Source organism: Salarias fasciatus, chromosome 9 (assembly GCF_902148845.1).
Source record: "Salarias fasciatus chromosome 9, fSalaFa1.1, whole genome shotgun sequence".
Classification (NCBI taxonomy): Eukaryota; Metazoa; Chordata; class Actinopteri; order Blenniiformes; family Blenniidae; genus Salarias; species Salarias fasciatus.
Genome location: NC_043753.1, coordinates 4374635 through 4390985, shown reverse-complemented (window position 1 = coordinate 4390985; position 16351 = coordinate 4374635). Strand labels below are relative to the sequence as shown.

The 16351-nt window shown below is 46.0% G+C and overlaps 1 protein-coding gene across 1 annotated transcript in view; it reads left to right on the top strand.

Moving 5' to 3' along the window:
* LOC115394673 (NACHT, LRR and PYD domains-containing protein 3-like) overlaps positions 1-16351 on the top strand; it is a 37000-nt gene that overhangs the window by 11169 nt on the left and 9480 nt on the right. The window contains exons 4-5 of the mRNA XM_030100026.1: positions 12019-12192; positions 12462-12644. Coding sequence (XP_029955886.1) covers positions 12019-12192; positions 12462-12644 — 357 coding nt within the window. The remainder of the gene's footprint in view (positions 1-12018; positions 12193-12461; positions 12645-16351) is intronic.

Sequence of the window (16351 nt, the reverse complement as noted above, 5' to 3'; positions counted from 1 at the left end):
CATACGAGGGGGTACCCAAAAAAAAAAAACGGAATTTGGTCAGAAAACAATAATAATCATGAGTTCCGACTTCTGGCCGTCAGATGTGCTGCAGGTAAGCCTCATGCACATCTGTGAGAAATTTGAGCTCCGAGAGTTACACTGACACCTGTCAGGCGCTATGTAAAGCAACAGAGTGCAGAGGCGGTCTGCGATTTTTTCCAAAATGGCGACATTGACGGTGAAGCCAGAGCAGCACGCAAACATTAAATTCTGCTTTTTGATGGGAAAAAACAGCAGCAGAAACACTCACCTTGTTGCAGCAAGCCTACAAGGATGATGCTCTGGGGAAGAATCAGGTCCATGAGTGGTTCGGGTGGTTTAAAAAGGGCCAGATGTTGGCGCGTCAGGTCTGCTCAGCCGTGGAGACAATGCTGATCTGCTTCTTGGCTGTCCAGGGTATCGTCCACAGCAAGTTTGTCCTTCCAGGTCAGACTGTAAATCAGGACTACTACATGGAAGTCCTCAGACGCTCCGTGAGGATGTGAGGAGGAAGCAGAGCATAGTGGCGGAGTGGAGCCGGTTGATCCACCACGACAGAGCGCCAGCGGACACGGCGCTGCGCGTCACGCAGTTTCTGGCGAAGAATGAGATGAATCTCCTCTCCCATCCGCCTTATTCGCCAGATGTAGCCTCGAGTGACTTTTTCTTGTTCCCCAAGTTGAAGAAAGAGCTGAAGGGACAGCGGTTTGCAGATGTGGAGGAGGTGACAGAAAAATCGCAGCCGGCAAAAAACGGCACTTTTACGCGCGGGTCTGACGACGCATTCGTGAAGTGGGAGACACGGCTGGAGCGCTGCATTAATGCAGATTGGGATTATTTTGAAGGCGACGGTGGTGTTTTATTTTGAAATGTCATAAATAAAAAGTTATAATCAAATTCCGGTTTTTTTTGGGTACACCCTCGTATATTGTTCATACTGCAGGCAAATTTTGGCTGAAAGTTAGTTTTATTCAACCAGCAAGTGTCTTTTTTTCCTGACTAGAAATGACTCAGGCTTCTTCCAGAAGTTAATAAGATGATGTACAAGATGTTCTGTTGTGGAAAAAAATATTTCTCAGCTTTTACTTGGATTTGAACAAAAAGTGGCATGTCCAAAATTATCCATCCCCTTCTCAATAATCAATATAAAAACCTTTTTGAGCTACTACAGTCATCAAACTCTTCCTGGAAGTGCTGAGCAGCTTGTTGCATGTCTCCACTGGGTTTTTTCCTCCATTCATTTTCAGCAGTGAGCTCCAACTCTTTCTGTTTGGAGGGTCTTTCCATCACTCTGGTCTTTAGCTTCTTCACAGAATCTCAGTTAGATTCCAGTCAGGACTCTGGTGGACCTGACTCATAAAGTCATCTGAATTCGTCTTCATAATTATTTATCTATGTGTCAATGTGTAAATACTAGGGGTGGGACTCGATTAAAAAAAAAATCTAATTAATTAGGGCCTTTGTAATTAATTAATCTCAATTAATCGCATATCGATATTTGACCCGAGATCAGTGAGAACTTTTCTTTCTCTAATGGATTTTGGTATAGTGAATCAATATAGTGATACATAAGCTTAAGCAACAAAACACTGTTCATTTTTTCAGCAAGGAAGGAGGAATTTAACCAAGACAAATAAACCAATACACATTGATTAGTGCAACTTTTGTTGGGCTGGGCGAGGGTCCTTGAAGTAGTCGGAGTGACGTCCTCTTCCACTCTAGCTGTATGCGAGGTTTGCGTGTTGGCCGCTGCTGTGACAGGCTTAGCGTTCAGATGATATAGCAGGCTCGATGTGCTGCGATGGTATGCAAATTCTTTGCTGCATAATGTGCATACAGCTTTGGTTTTATCCACGCTGCCATCCGCTGGCTTTTTAAATCTAAATTGTCTGTGCACAAGACCAAGCAGTGCGCTGTCGTCGGGAGCAGTGTTGCCAACTCCTCAGTAAGGAAAGTCACTATTGGCTGTCCTAAAAGTCGCCAGAAGTCACTAGATGAGGTCGTTACCTAATTTGCAATTTGCATGTAATTGTAATGGATGCTGTAGGTAGAGTTGCCAACCGTTCCTTGAAAAACTGAATCGTTCCGTATTTGGATGTAAAAATGTGCGTTCCGTATTGAGCTGAAAAGGAACGCACTTTGTTCCGTATTTTTGTGAGAGTCAAAACGTGAGCAATGGAACTTGCGCTTTTTTTTTGAAAACTTACGGTAAATTGTTCACCGGCTCTCTGACGTTCTGTGACCAATGAGCTGAAAGAGATGGCTTGACAACACAGAATCACTCTTATCTCATTGGTCAAAAAAAGACCGTTCCTGGCAGGCTACGGCAGCTCATTGGCCAACAGTTAGTTTGGTCACAGAGCGCACGGGAAGAAGTAAATCATAACATTACAGCAGCGCAGCGTGGCTTCCAGAGACATGTAAGTTTGTGCCGTTTCCATATCGGATATATCATGTTTCCTTCATTGATTTGTGTCTGCTGCTGCAGACTGTGGAGTGTTTTCAGTTTAGAAACGGAACCTTGTTGGTTTTTTTGTTCAAAAGGTTTTTCAGTTTTGATTTTGCACTTTTGTAGTTGAAAATAGAAAAAAAAGAACATGTTAAAATCCAGAAGAGACAGCAGCTGTTTGATGTTATTTTGCACATTTAGCAATAAATATAGAATAGAATAGGAATAGAAGACTTTATTAATCTCACACTGGAGAAATTTACAGGTGTATAGGCTCATAGAACCCACAGCAGGGTGCAAAAGTAATGAATGGTGCAATAATTAACAAGTGACAGTGCAAATCATACTAGGATTGATAATAGAAGCTAAAGACAATGAAGATCTAACTGTATGTACAACCTGAATCCTAAAAATATAACAGGAAATATATAATATATACAATATATACAATACAATATGCAATATATGATGCAATATATAACTATACAGTATGATATAATATGTACAATATGTTTTCTTGGAGTGAATGGATACAGCAGAGTGAATGGATGATAAAGTGTTGCTGAATTTCTTAAAGGGGGGGGTGCAGGATATTATAATGTCCAGGATTATTGCTCATATTCTACACAGTAGAACTGTACAATCTGACAGCGGTGGGGATGAGAGACCTGTGGTAGCTCCTTCCTGCTCTGAGGGTCTCAGTCGCCACTGAAGGAGCTGCTGAGCTGCTCTACCGTCCGGTGCAGTGGCTGAGAGCTGCTGTCCATGATGATGATGATACTTGAATGATAACTGTCTCACTGTAGGCCTCAAATACAAACTGATCAAGCTGATCATGAGTTATTGTAGGTGTAATGCAGTAGCCTAATGTGTTTTTATAGTCTGTAATAGGTATAACTGTGGCAAAATGCTGTTATATATGCGTTTTTCACCCCCCAAAAACCCAGTTTTTTTCAGCTGCCCGCGAGAGGCGTTCCTTATTTCAATCTCTGGGAGTTGGCAACCCCAGCTGTAGGAGAGAGGAATAACGTCATGGGAGAAGCAAAATGTGAGTTAAAAATAACACCCTAAATATGTTTAGAACTACAAATGAACTTTCTTCTGTTGATTCTTGGTTTGTCAGCAAGTGAGACATTTGAAGTGTGGAGGAGTGGTGTGGGTCTCCTCTCTGCTCTGACTGCAGCAGGGGGCGCTGCTGAGACTGGCCGCCTGTGAGTGCTTTGGGACGGGGGAGGGGCTCACGCAGCACCGCAGCTCATTGAGGACAGCGGCTGCAGAACGAGACGTCCTGTCACGTCTCCAGAGCACCAGAAAAAGTCGCTAAATTTGTTGCTCATCGCTTTTGACAAAAAAAAAGTCGCCAGATTTAACGAGAAAGTCACCAAGTCGGGAGCTGTTTCGTTGTTGTGTCACAGCGAAATATATCCGGGTGAAACTCGTCCGGTGACAAACTTTCCGCGACAATTTGCAATATTCTTTTTTATCGTGTTAAAATTTCTGTAATTAATTAATCGTAACTAACGCGTTAAAGTCACAGCCTTAGTAAATACTCATGACCTTCATTCCATTCATGAATTCACATTTGTCTGCATTTTTTTTTAATTACTTGTACCTCTTTTTGTTTCACCAAAACTTATTATTGTTTGTAAGATTTTCAGCTGTTATATTTTATATTTTATTTTCAGATATAAATAAGATATAATTTCCATAAAGTTGTAAGACAGCTATAATGAAATAAATAACAGATATAAAGATATACATGAGCAGATACAAAGAGATAATTACGATACACGTTTAGGACGGACAGATATGTACACTATACTAATAACAGATATAAGTTCTATATATTTTAAATATACTTAAGACAGACGGTGAGTGGGTGATGATTGCACATGAGGAGAGACACTTTGAGGAAGTCACGTTCAGCGCGGAATGTTTTCATCCTCTTCCCTCACCTTTCTACTTCTAAAATAAACACAAAATAAATAGTTCAAAGGGAGCAATCAAACACATCACGTAATAAAAACATGTACGTCTTTGTCTCTGCACTTACAAATACCGACTGTCACTTGTAATGACATCATTTTTCTCATGATGCACACTTCAGATTGTTCTTAATTAAATGGCAAATTGACACAAAAAATGTTTGCTATTTTGCTTGGCCATATCTGACGTCCGAATCCCGAATCATCACGAGTTCACAGCCTCTATGTGCTATAGCGTATTCAAACCGTGTTGACTCAAGAGGCAAAACTATTCTGATAATGCATGAACGCACAATCATATTGTGCCATCAATTTCCACAACATTTTTCTGTTAAGCTTTTTTTTTTTTAAGGTGTTTATGCAATGTTGAGACATCACCTCAAACCTCCACACAGCAGCAGATCCACCGCCTGCATGTGGCGCGTCTCACCTGCCGGCCGACATTTACGTTCTGCGCCTGCAGCGAGATGCTGATCGCCCTAATGCCATGATTACGAGGGTGTACCCAAAAAAAACCGGAATTTGATTATAACTTTTTATTTATTACATTTCAAAATAAAACACCACCGTCGCCTTCAAAATAATCTCCATCCGCATTAATGCAGCGCTCCAGCCGTGTCTCCCACTTCACGAATGCGTCGTCAGACCCGCGCGTAAAAGTGCCGTTTTGTGCCGGCTGCGATTTTTCTGTCACCTCCAACACATCTGCAAACCGCTGTCCCTTCAGCTCCTTCTTCAACTTGGGGAACAAGAAAAAGTCACTCGAGGCTACTTCTGGCGAATAAGGCGGATGGGAGAGGAGAGTCATTTATTTTTCCCCCCCTATAACTGCGTGACGCACAGCGCCGTGTGCGCTGGCGCACTGTGGTGGTGGATCAACCGGGCTCCACTCCGCCACTCCGCGGGCCGCTTCCTCCTCACATCCTCACGGAGCCGTCTGAGGACTTCCATGTAGTAGTCCTGGTTTACAGTCTGACCTGGAGGGACAGACTCGCTGTGGACGAGACCCTGGACAGCGAAGAAGCAGCTCAGCATTGTTTTCACGGCTGAGCGCACCTGACGCGCGGACATCTGGCCCTTTTTAAACCACCCGAACCACTCATGGACCTGATTCTTCCCCAGAGCATCATCCTTGTAGGCTTGCTGCAACAAGGTGAGTGTTTCTGCTGCAGTTTTTTCCCAGCAAAAAGCAGAATTTAATGTTTACGCGCTGCTCTGGCTTCACAGTCAATGTCGCCATTTTGGAAAAAATCGCAGACCGCCTCTGCACTCTGTTGCTATAAATAGCGCCTGACAGGCGTCAGTGTCACTCTCGGAGCTCAAATTTCTCACAGATGTGCACGAGGCTTACCTGCAGCACATCTGACGGCCAGAAGTCGGAACTCCTTATTATTATTGTTTTCTGACCAAATTCCGGTTTTTTTTGGGTACCCCCTCGTATGCCCACTTTTGCTAGTTTGGCTGATCAAAAAGTGTTTTTCTATCGTTGTTGTTCATTTCTTTACGTTTGGAATAATATTTAAAATAGATAATAGATAATAGGTAGAGTTGGGGCGGGATTGTGGGTGGCATCGACCACCGTCACGTTCTCCGCAGGATTGGGATCCATTACTTGGAAATTGCGAACAGTTGTGCTGTGGACTTTTTTTGGGCTCCCAAACTTTTTTTGCAGACCGAAGTTTGCGTTGCGTTCCCACGCACGATTATTGTCAGATTTTCCTGCAGAGTTTTATAGGCAAGACCCCTGATCAGCGAGGTCAGGCTTCCAGCTTCCTCACAATTGTCACGCCCTGTGCCCCTGCACCCATGTGGGGGCGCTCCGGTCCTGTTTTGTTTGTCTGCCCTCTTGTTCTCCTGTCTGGTCTGTCTCGTTAACTCCCTAATGTGCTGCACCTGTCCTGCCCTCTTTAATAAGCCCCATTTCCTGGTGTGTCTGTTTGGCTCCTTGTGGGTCTGTCCGTGTGTTTGCGTGTCCTGGCCTGCACCTGCTGTGTTTTTTGAGCTTTCTGGTTTTCTGCCCTCCTGGTTTCCTGGTTTCCTGCCCTCCTGAGTTCCTTGTTTCCTGACCTCCTGAGCGCGTGGGTCCTTCCACCTCGCACCCGTGACAACAATGTTCAATGGAGAAATGCCTCTTCTTCTATACATTAAAAATTATTTCTGGATTTGGATCGTGTTTGCAGACTGATTTTGTTTCATGGCTTTGATAACAATGTTTTTCAAAGATATTGGCTCTATTATATCTTGCCATAGATACCACAAACACTTTATATCCCCTGGAAAAAATTTAAAAATACAGTTGACAAATCTCGTTCTCACATCTGTCAAAGAAATGAATGAACCAGGATTAACTACTGAACAACTACTTGAACTGAGAGGGGAAGCCTAGTGGAGGAGAAGCCATTTATGTGGACACAAAATTAAAACTAACGCATAAAGTGTCGCGAAAAATCACAACAGCAAGGAAGTGTGTGAAAGGACAACAGTTGAAATCTATATGGAAAAGAAAAATAATGTGATAGTGAGCTGCATTTATGGATCACCAGGTTCTAATATATATAAATGACATCTTCAAGATCTCCACAACACTTCATTTTGATTTCTTTGCTGAGGACACAAATATATTTTGAACAGAGGAGAACTTGGAACAACTCGCAAAGGAAATGTCAGAATTAGATGAATTGAAAAAATGGTTTGATACAAATAAACTATTGTGGTGATCACGTGGACAGAATCCACCATACAAACTGAGGGGCGGGGTTTTGAGGGTACATATATAGCGCCGCACCGAAGGTTGTGTTTTTCTATGTGTGATGAATAAAGAAGTTCAGTTGAACAGATTACTCCGCCCCCGACTCCCTGTCTCTGGCACCACACTGGTGACCCCGACGCGCATCGCCTCGCTGAGGTTTCCAAGGCCGTTCCGACAATGGATGCTAACAACGATGCTTTTGTGAGATTGCTGGGGTTTTGGGAAAACAACGTCAAGGCATGGTTCACCCACGCGGAGGCACACTTTGCCTGCCGGGGTTTGCTCAACGACACGCGGAAGTATTACCGCGTGGTTGCCTCCCTGTGCAGCGCTACATTGGTCAGGCTGGTGGGTTTCGCCTCCAACCCCGCCATGCATGGCAAGTACACCAAGCTCAAAGCCCACCTCCTAAAGACTTTCGAGCTGTTCAAGAAGGAGAGGGCACGCCGGCTGCTGGACCTACAGGGCCTCGGCGACGGAAAGCCGTCTCAGCTCATGGAGGAGATGCTAAACCTGCTAGCGGAGGAGCGTCCAAACTTCCTCTTCATGGAGCTTTTTCTCCACCAATTACCATCCGCGTGCAGACCGCCCTGGCCAACACCACAATCGCCGACCCCCGCCTGCTGGCCGCGGAGGCAGACCGCTTTTTCCTCGTACATTGCCCCTCCCACGATGCGCCAGCTGCGGCATTCAGCCTTGCCGACCCTGCGAGGAAGACGCAGTCCTGGACGGACGGCGCGCAGCCACGGCCGCAGGAGAAAGTTAGACAGTGCTACTACCACGCACGTTTTGGGGACAGAGCAAAGAAATGCCGTCCACCCTGCTGCTTCAAGCCGTCAGGGAATGCCAGGGGCCTGCACTCGTTGGTAGCCGCGAGCGTCGGTGACCCGGAAAAGCTGCTCTTCATCAAAGACACCGTCTCTGGTCGCAGATTCCTCTGAGACACCGGCACGCAGAAGAGCATGGTTCCTACTTCCAGGTCCGACAGAGCTGCAGGCGGGACCGGCCTGCCGTTAGCCTCTGCTAGCGGCAGCCTCATCTGCACGTACAGCACACAGCAGTTGGATCTGTGTTTTGCGGGCCAGTGGTTCTCCTGGTCATTCGTGACCGCTGACGTCACCTTTCCCCTGCTTGGAGCGGACTTTCTCTGTGCACACGGCCTAAGCTTAAGCTTGAGAACTGCCTGTTGCTGGACGCCTTGACCTTTTCATCTCTTCCTTGCTCTCAGGGGAGCGCCTCATATGGCGGACCAGCTGCTTCGTTGGCGGAGGGTGACGAATATCTCTGCCTCCTGCACAACTTTGCACTGCTGACTTCTCCAACCTTCTCCACCCCTGCGGTGAAGCACGGCATGGAGCATCTCATCGTTACCGAGGGCCCCCCCGCCTACTCCAAAGCTCGCCGCCTCAACCCAGACAAACTCGCAGCGGCCAAGGCTGAGTTTGAACACATGGAGAATCTGGAGATTATTTGCCGTTCTGACAGCCTGTGGGCGGCGCCTCTTCACATCGTTTCCAAGCCCAGAGGGGGGTGGCGGCCGTGCAGTGACTATCGCCACCTCAACGACAAAACGCAGCCCGACCGCTACCCGGTCCCTGGTTGGCTGGTAAGCGAGTCGTCTCCAAAGTCAACCAAGTGCGCGGTTATCATCAGGTGCCGGTTCATCCCGCAAATGTCCGTAAAACTGCCTGTTATCACCCCGTTCGGTCTGTTTGAGTACCTGCGCATGCCGTTCGGATTGAAAAACGCAGCTCAGTCGTTCCAGCGCCTGATGGATTCGATCCTCCGTGACATGCCATTCATTTTTGTCTACCTGGACGACAACCTCATTGCCAGCGCTTCCAAATCAGAGCACTTCTCCTATTTACGGGCGCTTTTTTAGAGGCTCAGCGAGCACAGGTTGATCGTTAATTCCGCGAAGTGCATTTTCGGCTGTGCTGAAATTGATTTCCTCGGCCATCGTATCACTGCAGACTCCCCTCATGTCCAAAGTGGAGGCTGTCGCGGCTTTTCCGCGTCCCCACTTCACTCGCGCACCCAGGGAGTTCATCGTTATGGTGACGTTTTACCACCGTTTCATTCTGCGCACGGCCCACATCTTACGCCCGCTCTACAAGGCTCTTAAGGGCACCACCCCAAACCAGACCATCGACTGGTCCACGGAGTGTAAATCGGCGTTTGCGTCCGCCAAGTCTGCGTTGGCGCAGGCTGCACTTCTGGCATACCCGTTACCAACCGTGCCCGTCGCTGTCACCACAAAAGCGTCTGATTACGCCATCGGTGCTGTTATGGAACAGTTCCTGGCAGCCACTTGCTTTCTTCAGCCGGCAACTCACAGTCAGAGAGCGCAAGTACAGCACGTTTGACCGCAAATTACTTGCGTTGTGGTTGGTGGTGCGTCATTTCAGGTTTTCGCTGGAGGGCTGCGAATTTACTGTGTTCTTGGATCACAAGCCGCTAACGTTCATGATGGCTAAAGTGTCAGAGCCATGGTCAGTGCGTCAACAGCGACAGCTCGCGTACATTTCGGAGGCGCGCGGTTTTCGAGGCTTTACACAACCTCTCACATCCTGGCAGGAAAGCCTCTGTCCGCCTCGTGTCCTCGAAGTTCGTGTGGCGGGGCCTCAAACGCGACGTGAGGTACTGGGCTGACAACTGCGTGAACTGTCAACGCGCTAAAATACACCGTCACACAAAGGCTCCGCTGGAAACTTTTCCGGTTCCGGAACGGCACTTCGATCACATTCACGTTGATTTAGTGGGTTCGCTTCCACCTTCGCATGGGTTCTCCTACATTCTGATCATGGTGGACAGGACCACTCGGTGGCCCAAGGCCATGCCCCTCGTTTCTACGTCGACCGCTGACATCGCATTTTGTCCCGTTTTGGCACCCCCGCCGACCTGTCCTCCGACCGTAGCACTCAATTCACGTCGGAGCTGTGGAACGCCATCACAGAGAGTCTGGGCGTTAAGCTTCACCACACTGCCGCCTACCACCCCCAAGCCAACAGCCTCTGTGAGAGGTTCCACCGATCCATAAAGGCTCCCCTGTGGGCCACCCTGACTGACGGCAACTGGGTGGACAAGCTCCCTTGGGTCTTGTTGGGGCTCAGGACGGCGCCTAAAGAGGATCTGCAGTCCTCTGTGGCCGAACTGGTGTACGATCAGCCATTGAGGGTTCCTGTGGACTTTCTCCCTCATCCCACGGCTCCTTGGTCACCCCGCGAGTGGCGTGGCGGCTTCCAGGCTGGTGTTGGCATCTTTGCTCCCCTTCCTCCCAACCTGCACGACAATCTGGCATCGTGGATTCCAGCGGACCTGGGTACCGCCCCGTATGTTTTCGTCCGCCACGACGCTCACCGCGGACCCCTTCAACCTCCCTATGACAGTCCCATTCATGTCCTGGAGCACAGGGACAAGCACCTGGTTGTTGACATGGGTGGCCATGCGGAGCGGGTTTCGATTGACAGGTTGAAGCCTACTCACCTGGACTTGGACTCTCTCCCATTGTTGGCCCAGACACCGCGTCAAGGCCGCCCCCCAGCTGTGCGTCCTCTGGTTCCCCTGGGTTCCCCTCCCTTGTCACCTGGGCCCGTGGAGGGTGCAGCCCCCCCCCCCCCCCCCCCCCCCCCCCCCCCCCCCCCCGCCCCTGCGCCAAGTTCCCAGGAATCGCCTGGGGCGTCCCATTTTCCCCCTTCATCGGCCGGACTTCATGTATGGGTGAATTCTGGGGGGGCTTGTGTGGTGATCACATGGACAGAATCCACCATATAAACTGAGGGGCGGGGTTTTGAGGGTACATATATAGCGCCGCACCGAAGGTTCTGTTTTTCTGTGTGTGATGAATAAAGAAGTTCAGTTGAACAAATTAGTCTGCCTACGACTACCTGTCTCCGGCACCACACTATCATTAAATGAAACAAATTTCATTTTATTTGGTTACTGTAAACGGAACAAGGACATTCAAGTTATAATAGAGGATGTAAAAGTGCAGAGGTTGAAGGAAATTTAATTTTTCGGGGCAATATTCAACCAAAGCATTGGCTCTAAACTTCACTTCTGCCAAGTTCAAGTCAGCAAGGAGCTGAAAATGTTCCTGTCAAGTCCTGTCAATGATCTGTCCTGAAGAAACGTGGCTCAGCACTGTGTGTCAGGCTCTGGATGCACTGATCATACTTGTGATGAAGATCAGAGCTCAGTGACGGTTTATATCTCTTCATGAGGTCTGATTATTAGAGGAATCCAGAAAATGACCACAGATGATTATCTTGATTGAAGACTTTTGATTTGAACATTTTTAAACCAGAGAAATGTGAACAAAGACCACTTCAGTCAGAATAACACACACACACACACACACACACACACACACACACACACACACACACACACACAGTATTAGATTCAAACCCACAACCTTCCTGCTCTGAGGCACTAACCTCTACTCCAGGGTTTCCCAAACCTGGTCCTCGGGGAACACGATCCTGCATGTTTTGAATGTTTTGCTGATTCACATGACCAGCCTGTCATCAAACTCTGCAGAGCCCTGATAACAATCCTGATCATTTGAATCAGGTGTGTTGGAAGAGGGAAACATCCAAAACATGCAGGATAGTGTTCCCCTAGGACCAGGGTACTCCACCTGCGGCCCGTCAGTCTTCACTGCTCCATGACTCCAGAACTCCATGTTCTCTCCTTCATGTCCACATGAAGCCAAAGTCAAACCAGAGAAGAAGATCTGAAGCTCTGATGTCAAACAGTCCAACAAAGTGTCCTCTCTCATAACGTCCTGTCCTCTCTGTGTCTCATTACAGTCTTTCTGAGTGTGGACTCTGTGATTCTCACTGTGAAGTGATCTCCTCAGCTCTGAAGTCTGACCCCTCCCATCTGAAACAGCTGGACCTGAGTGTAAACAAGTTGCAGGATTCATCAGTGAAGATTCTGTGTTCTGGACTGGAGAGTCCAAACTGTAACCTGGAGACTCTGTGGTCAGTTCACTGTCTGAAGTTAGAATCTGTTGAAGTCAAATGACTGAGAGGAGTTTAGGAGGATTCCAGATGTTGGAGGGACAGAGAGTGGACTGAGCTCTGCAGCATGTTAGTGATCAGCATGTTGATGAGAGCTCTTCTCCTCCTGGAGGCTTCAGCTGTTTGGACTTTACATTTCTAAACTCTTCCAGTCTGAACCTTCTTCAGCTCTCAATAACTTCAGCATCAGACTTTGTCCTCTAATCTCACTTCTTTCTGTCTTTATTCAGGTTGTGGAGCTGCAGTTTGTCAGAGATCAGCTGTTCTTCTCTGGCCTCAGCTCTGAAGTCCAACCCCTCCCTCCTGAAACATCTGAAATATCTGGACCTGAGTTGGAACAAACTGCAGGATTCAGGAGTTGAGCAGCTGTGTGGTTTTCTGGAGAGTCCACTCTGCAGTCTGGAGACTCTGTGGTCAGACTTCATGTTTGAGTTTGTGTTGTGTGAAAGTTGTGTTGATCAGATCAGAAGCTGATCAGATCAGTCAAAAAAAATTTGTTTCATCTATTTTAGTTAGTAAGTTCACAAAAACATTCTGGCACTTACAAGAAATCACATCTGGACACATCCTTTTTTCAAATTTCATATATTGAGCAAATTAAAGATGAATAAAATAAAACACAAACAAAAAATGTGCAAAACAAAGTGTCAGACATGGCCCTCGTAAGAAAATCTGTAAAATAACATACAATAATGAATAATTTCAGGAGTGTGGGGGAATGAAACCGAAATATTAGTATAAAGTCAATGAATAGTTGCCATTTCTTGTTACAATTTTTCAGCTCGCCCTGCCTGGAGATTCTCATTTTTTCAACTTTAAAAAAAAAAAAAAAAAAATCACTTTGTTGGTCCAAAGTGTATTGGATGGAGCATTTTGGGATTTCCAGTGAAGGAGGAGATGGCGTCTCGCTGTCAGAGAAGTGAACGCCAAAACCTTGAACTGCTCAGATGAGAAGTGAGAATGTTCTTCAGGAAACCCAAAGACAGCCATATGAGGAGAAATGTCAGTTGTTCTGAAAGTATCTGAGACATGATGTCAAAGTAAGACGGCCAAAAATTCACAAGAGTCTGGCAGGAGAAAAACATGTGAGTGAGGTTACAGGGTGAACCAGAACATCTGTCACAGACGTCGACTTTGTTAGGAGACATCTGAGCAAAGCCAGTTTTGGAATAAAGACATCTAAACACAACCTTCAGTTGTATCAATGTCAGAGGAGCACAGATAGATGTTTGATAAAAAAACACTCCGAGCAGATTCCCTCCATCGTTCCTCAAAGACCAAACCCATCTCACACTGCCAGCCTCCTTTGTTCTGGTAGTTCAATAACCATCATATGACTGAATGATTCTATACATGTTTAAATGAAAGATCTTTGCAGGGGATTGAATTGTGGAGGTTCCTCCTCATCTGCTCAGGTGGGAGTTTTGGAAAATGAGGAAATCAGGCTTTTACCCAGTTCCTCACCTGGAGAAACCTAAAGAGATGGGAGGTTGAACTCAGTGGCCAAATCAACAAAAGAAGAGAAAATCCCATCTTTATAAAGATCCCTAAAACATTTCAGTCCTTTATTGATCCATGAGGTGAAGGTGGGATCAGTAAACTCAGGTTGAAACACATGATTTCCCAGCAGTGGAGCTGATATGGTGGAAGATCTAAATGTAAACTGCTTTCTAAACTGAAACCAAATCTTTCATGTGGAAATGAGCAGCAGGTTTCCAGTAAAGCCAGAGGGGTTGACCAAGACTGATCCAGTTCATGAGGCCTGGAGGACGAGGGACAGGACTGAACACTGACTGATGCTTGTCTCAATGTCAGAGGAAGAAAGTCATTTGACAGAGATTCAACATGAACAGAATCCAGTCTGGGAACCAGTTGGTGGCAAAATGCCTGAAAAAAATTCCTCTGGGAACCCATCTGGTCCCAGATCCTGATGATTCAGTGTGTTTTGTGGAGTCAGTTTAAGTTCCTGAACAGTCAGTGGAGAATCTCACTGATTAATTGTCTCCATGTTTAAAACTGGAAATTCTGGGTCTGCAAAAATGCATGAATATCAGTCAAATCTGAAGGAAGCTCAGAACTATACAGCCACTGATGAAAGGATGAGAATCCTGAATCAATAAGGGCTGGTTCCTCTACCAACACTCCCGACCCGTCTTTAATGTGAGGTATTGATCGTGAGGCTGCTTGGCGACATAACAGGTGAGCTGATAACCTTCCAGGATTTTCCCCACATTCATAATATCTAGAAGGAGAGTGTAGTGAGAGACGTTCTGCCTGGTTGGTTGTAATCAGGTCCAGCTCTGTTTTTAAAGCCAAACGTCGCTTCAACAAGTCTGGAGAAGGAGTGTCGGCCAGCCGTTGATCTACAGATTCTAGATCAGCTGAGAGCTTTTGAGTGTTTGAAAGATTAATATTTCCACATGTACAGAATAAGAAATAATGTGACCCTGTAAATAAACCTTGAAAGACTCCAATAAGAGCACAGTTGAAACAGGCTCAGACTCAGATTGGTTCAAAGAGATTAAATCTTCAGTAGAATTTATAATAAACTTATGAGATTGATCATCAGATAAAAGTGAAATGTTAAATCTCCACTGAGTGGGATGTCGAGATTCAGGTGAAATTTCAATGTCCAGAGATAAAAGTGCCTGATCTGAAACCAGAATAGGATGATATACAATATCTGTCACTTTGAGCATCAGTCTGGTGTCAATAAAACAATAATCTATGCAGGAAAATAATCCAAATCGAAAGTTCTTTTTCACAGACCAGCGTGGTATTTGTTTGTTTACCTTACTGACGGTTTCGAAGGCTGTCAGCCATCTTCCTCAGAGTGTTGTCACGGTATGTTGTTGTGACGTATCTTGTCAGCTGATTTATACAGGTTTTGGTGCTATTCTCCCACTAGTGGAAGCGGGAGAACAGCGCCAACTGTAGTCCAATCTATGCAGGAAAATGTTTGGTGGCCGTGTGAATAAAAGGAATATTGCCTCTCAGTAGAGTTACAAAACCTCCAGAGGTCAGTGTAGTCATTATTAGGCATAGAACTCCAGAGAGCTTCAGCCATTTGGGACTGGATTAATCCAGGTTTAGAATTGAAGGATCAGTGAAAAACCTCAGCAACCAGGGACGCCTCAGTCTAACTTGATCGTTGTTTCTCATGTGAGTCTCCTGCAAAAAGACAATTCCAGGTTTGAAGTGCTTTAAATGAGAAAACACCCGAGAGCATTTGATCACACTGGCAAACCCTTAATATTCCAACTGACAAATCTCCAGAGTTGGGTATATAACTACAAGTAGCAAACGTTACAAGTAGTTAAAATACTTTTGATGGGAACAAGTAGCGTAACGGCACTACTCCTCCAAGATTGGTACGTAGTTAGACTAGAGTTACAAATGAAATGCTATGATCATTACTTTTACAATGACTGCAAATAGAGCAACCAAAATATTATTATTTAAGCGGAGTTCTTTTTATTACCACCAGTAGATGGAACGGTGGCCATACGAGCAACTACTCACGATCTCTTCCGGGTCAGGGCTGATGGAACCGTCAAAGTAAAATTGGTTGCCTTATAAAAATTTGTGCCCCACTGACAACACTGCACTCCCTCCTACTGTAAATGCCGCTTTTAAAGGAATACTCCGAAGATTTTGGACCCACGCCCTTTCCCTATCATTGACAAAGTTAGGTAAGCTCATAAATACCTTTTTTGTGTCTCTGCATCCAGTGGCTGGCTCCCAGCTGTTAGCATCGTAGTTAGCTTAGCTCAAAGTTTAGCTGGAAGTCAATAGGAATCAGAGCCGGATTGACGAAAGTGGAAAAAGAATTCCTCCTCACTGTGGTCCAGGGGATGACGTATTAGCACTTGAAGTAAATCCAAATGGTTATAAAACATTTTATTTATTTATTTATTTATTTATTTATTTGATAGGGACAACTGCAGACAGACATAGTTGCAAAACAATGTTTGCAGCTGATGTGGTGCATAAGAGTTTATAGCCAAAGCCAATTTACAACTCCCATCCGTGTTTTCTTTTCAATCAGTTAAAATAAGGTTTTGATACATACAGACCTGTGCATGTGCAGTGCTCCACGGAAGGATATACCGGACCACAG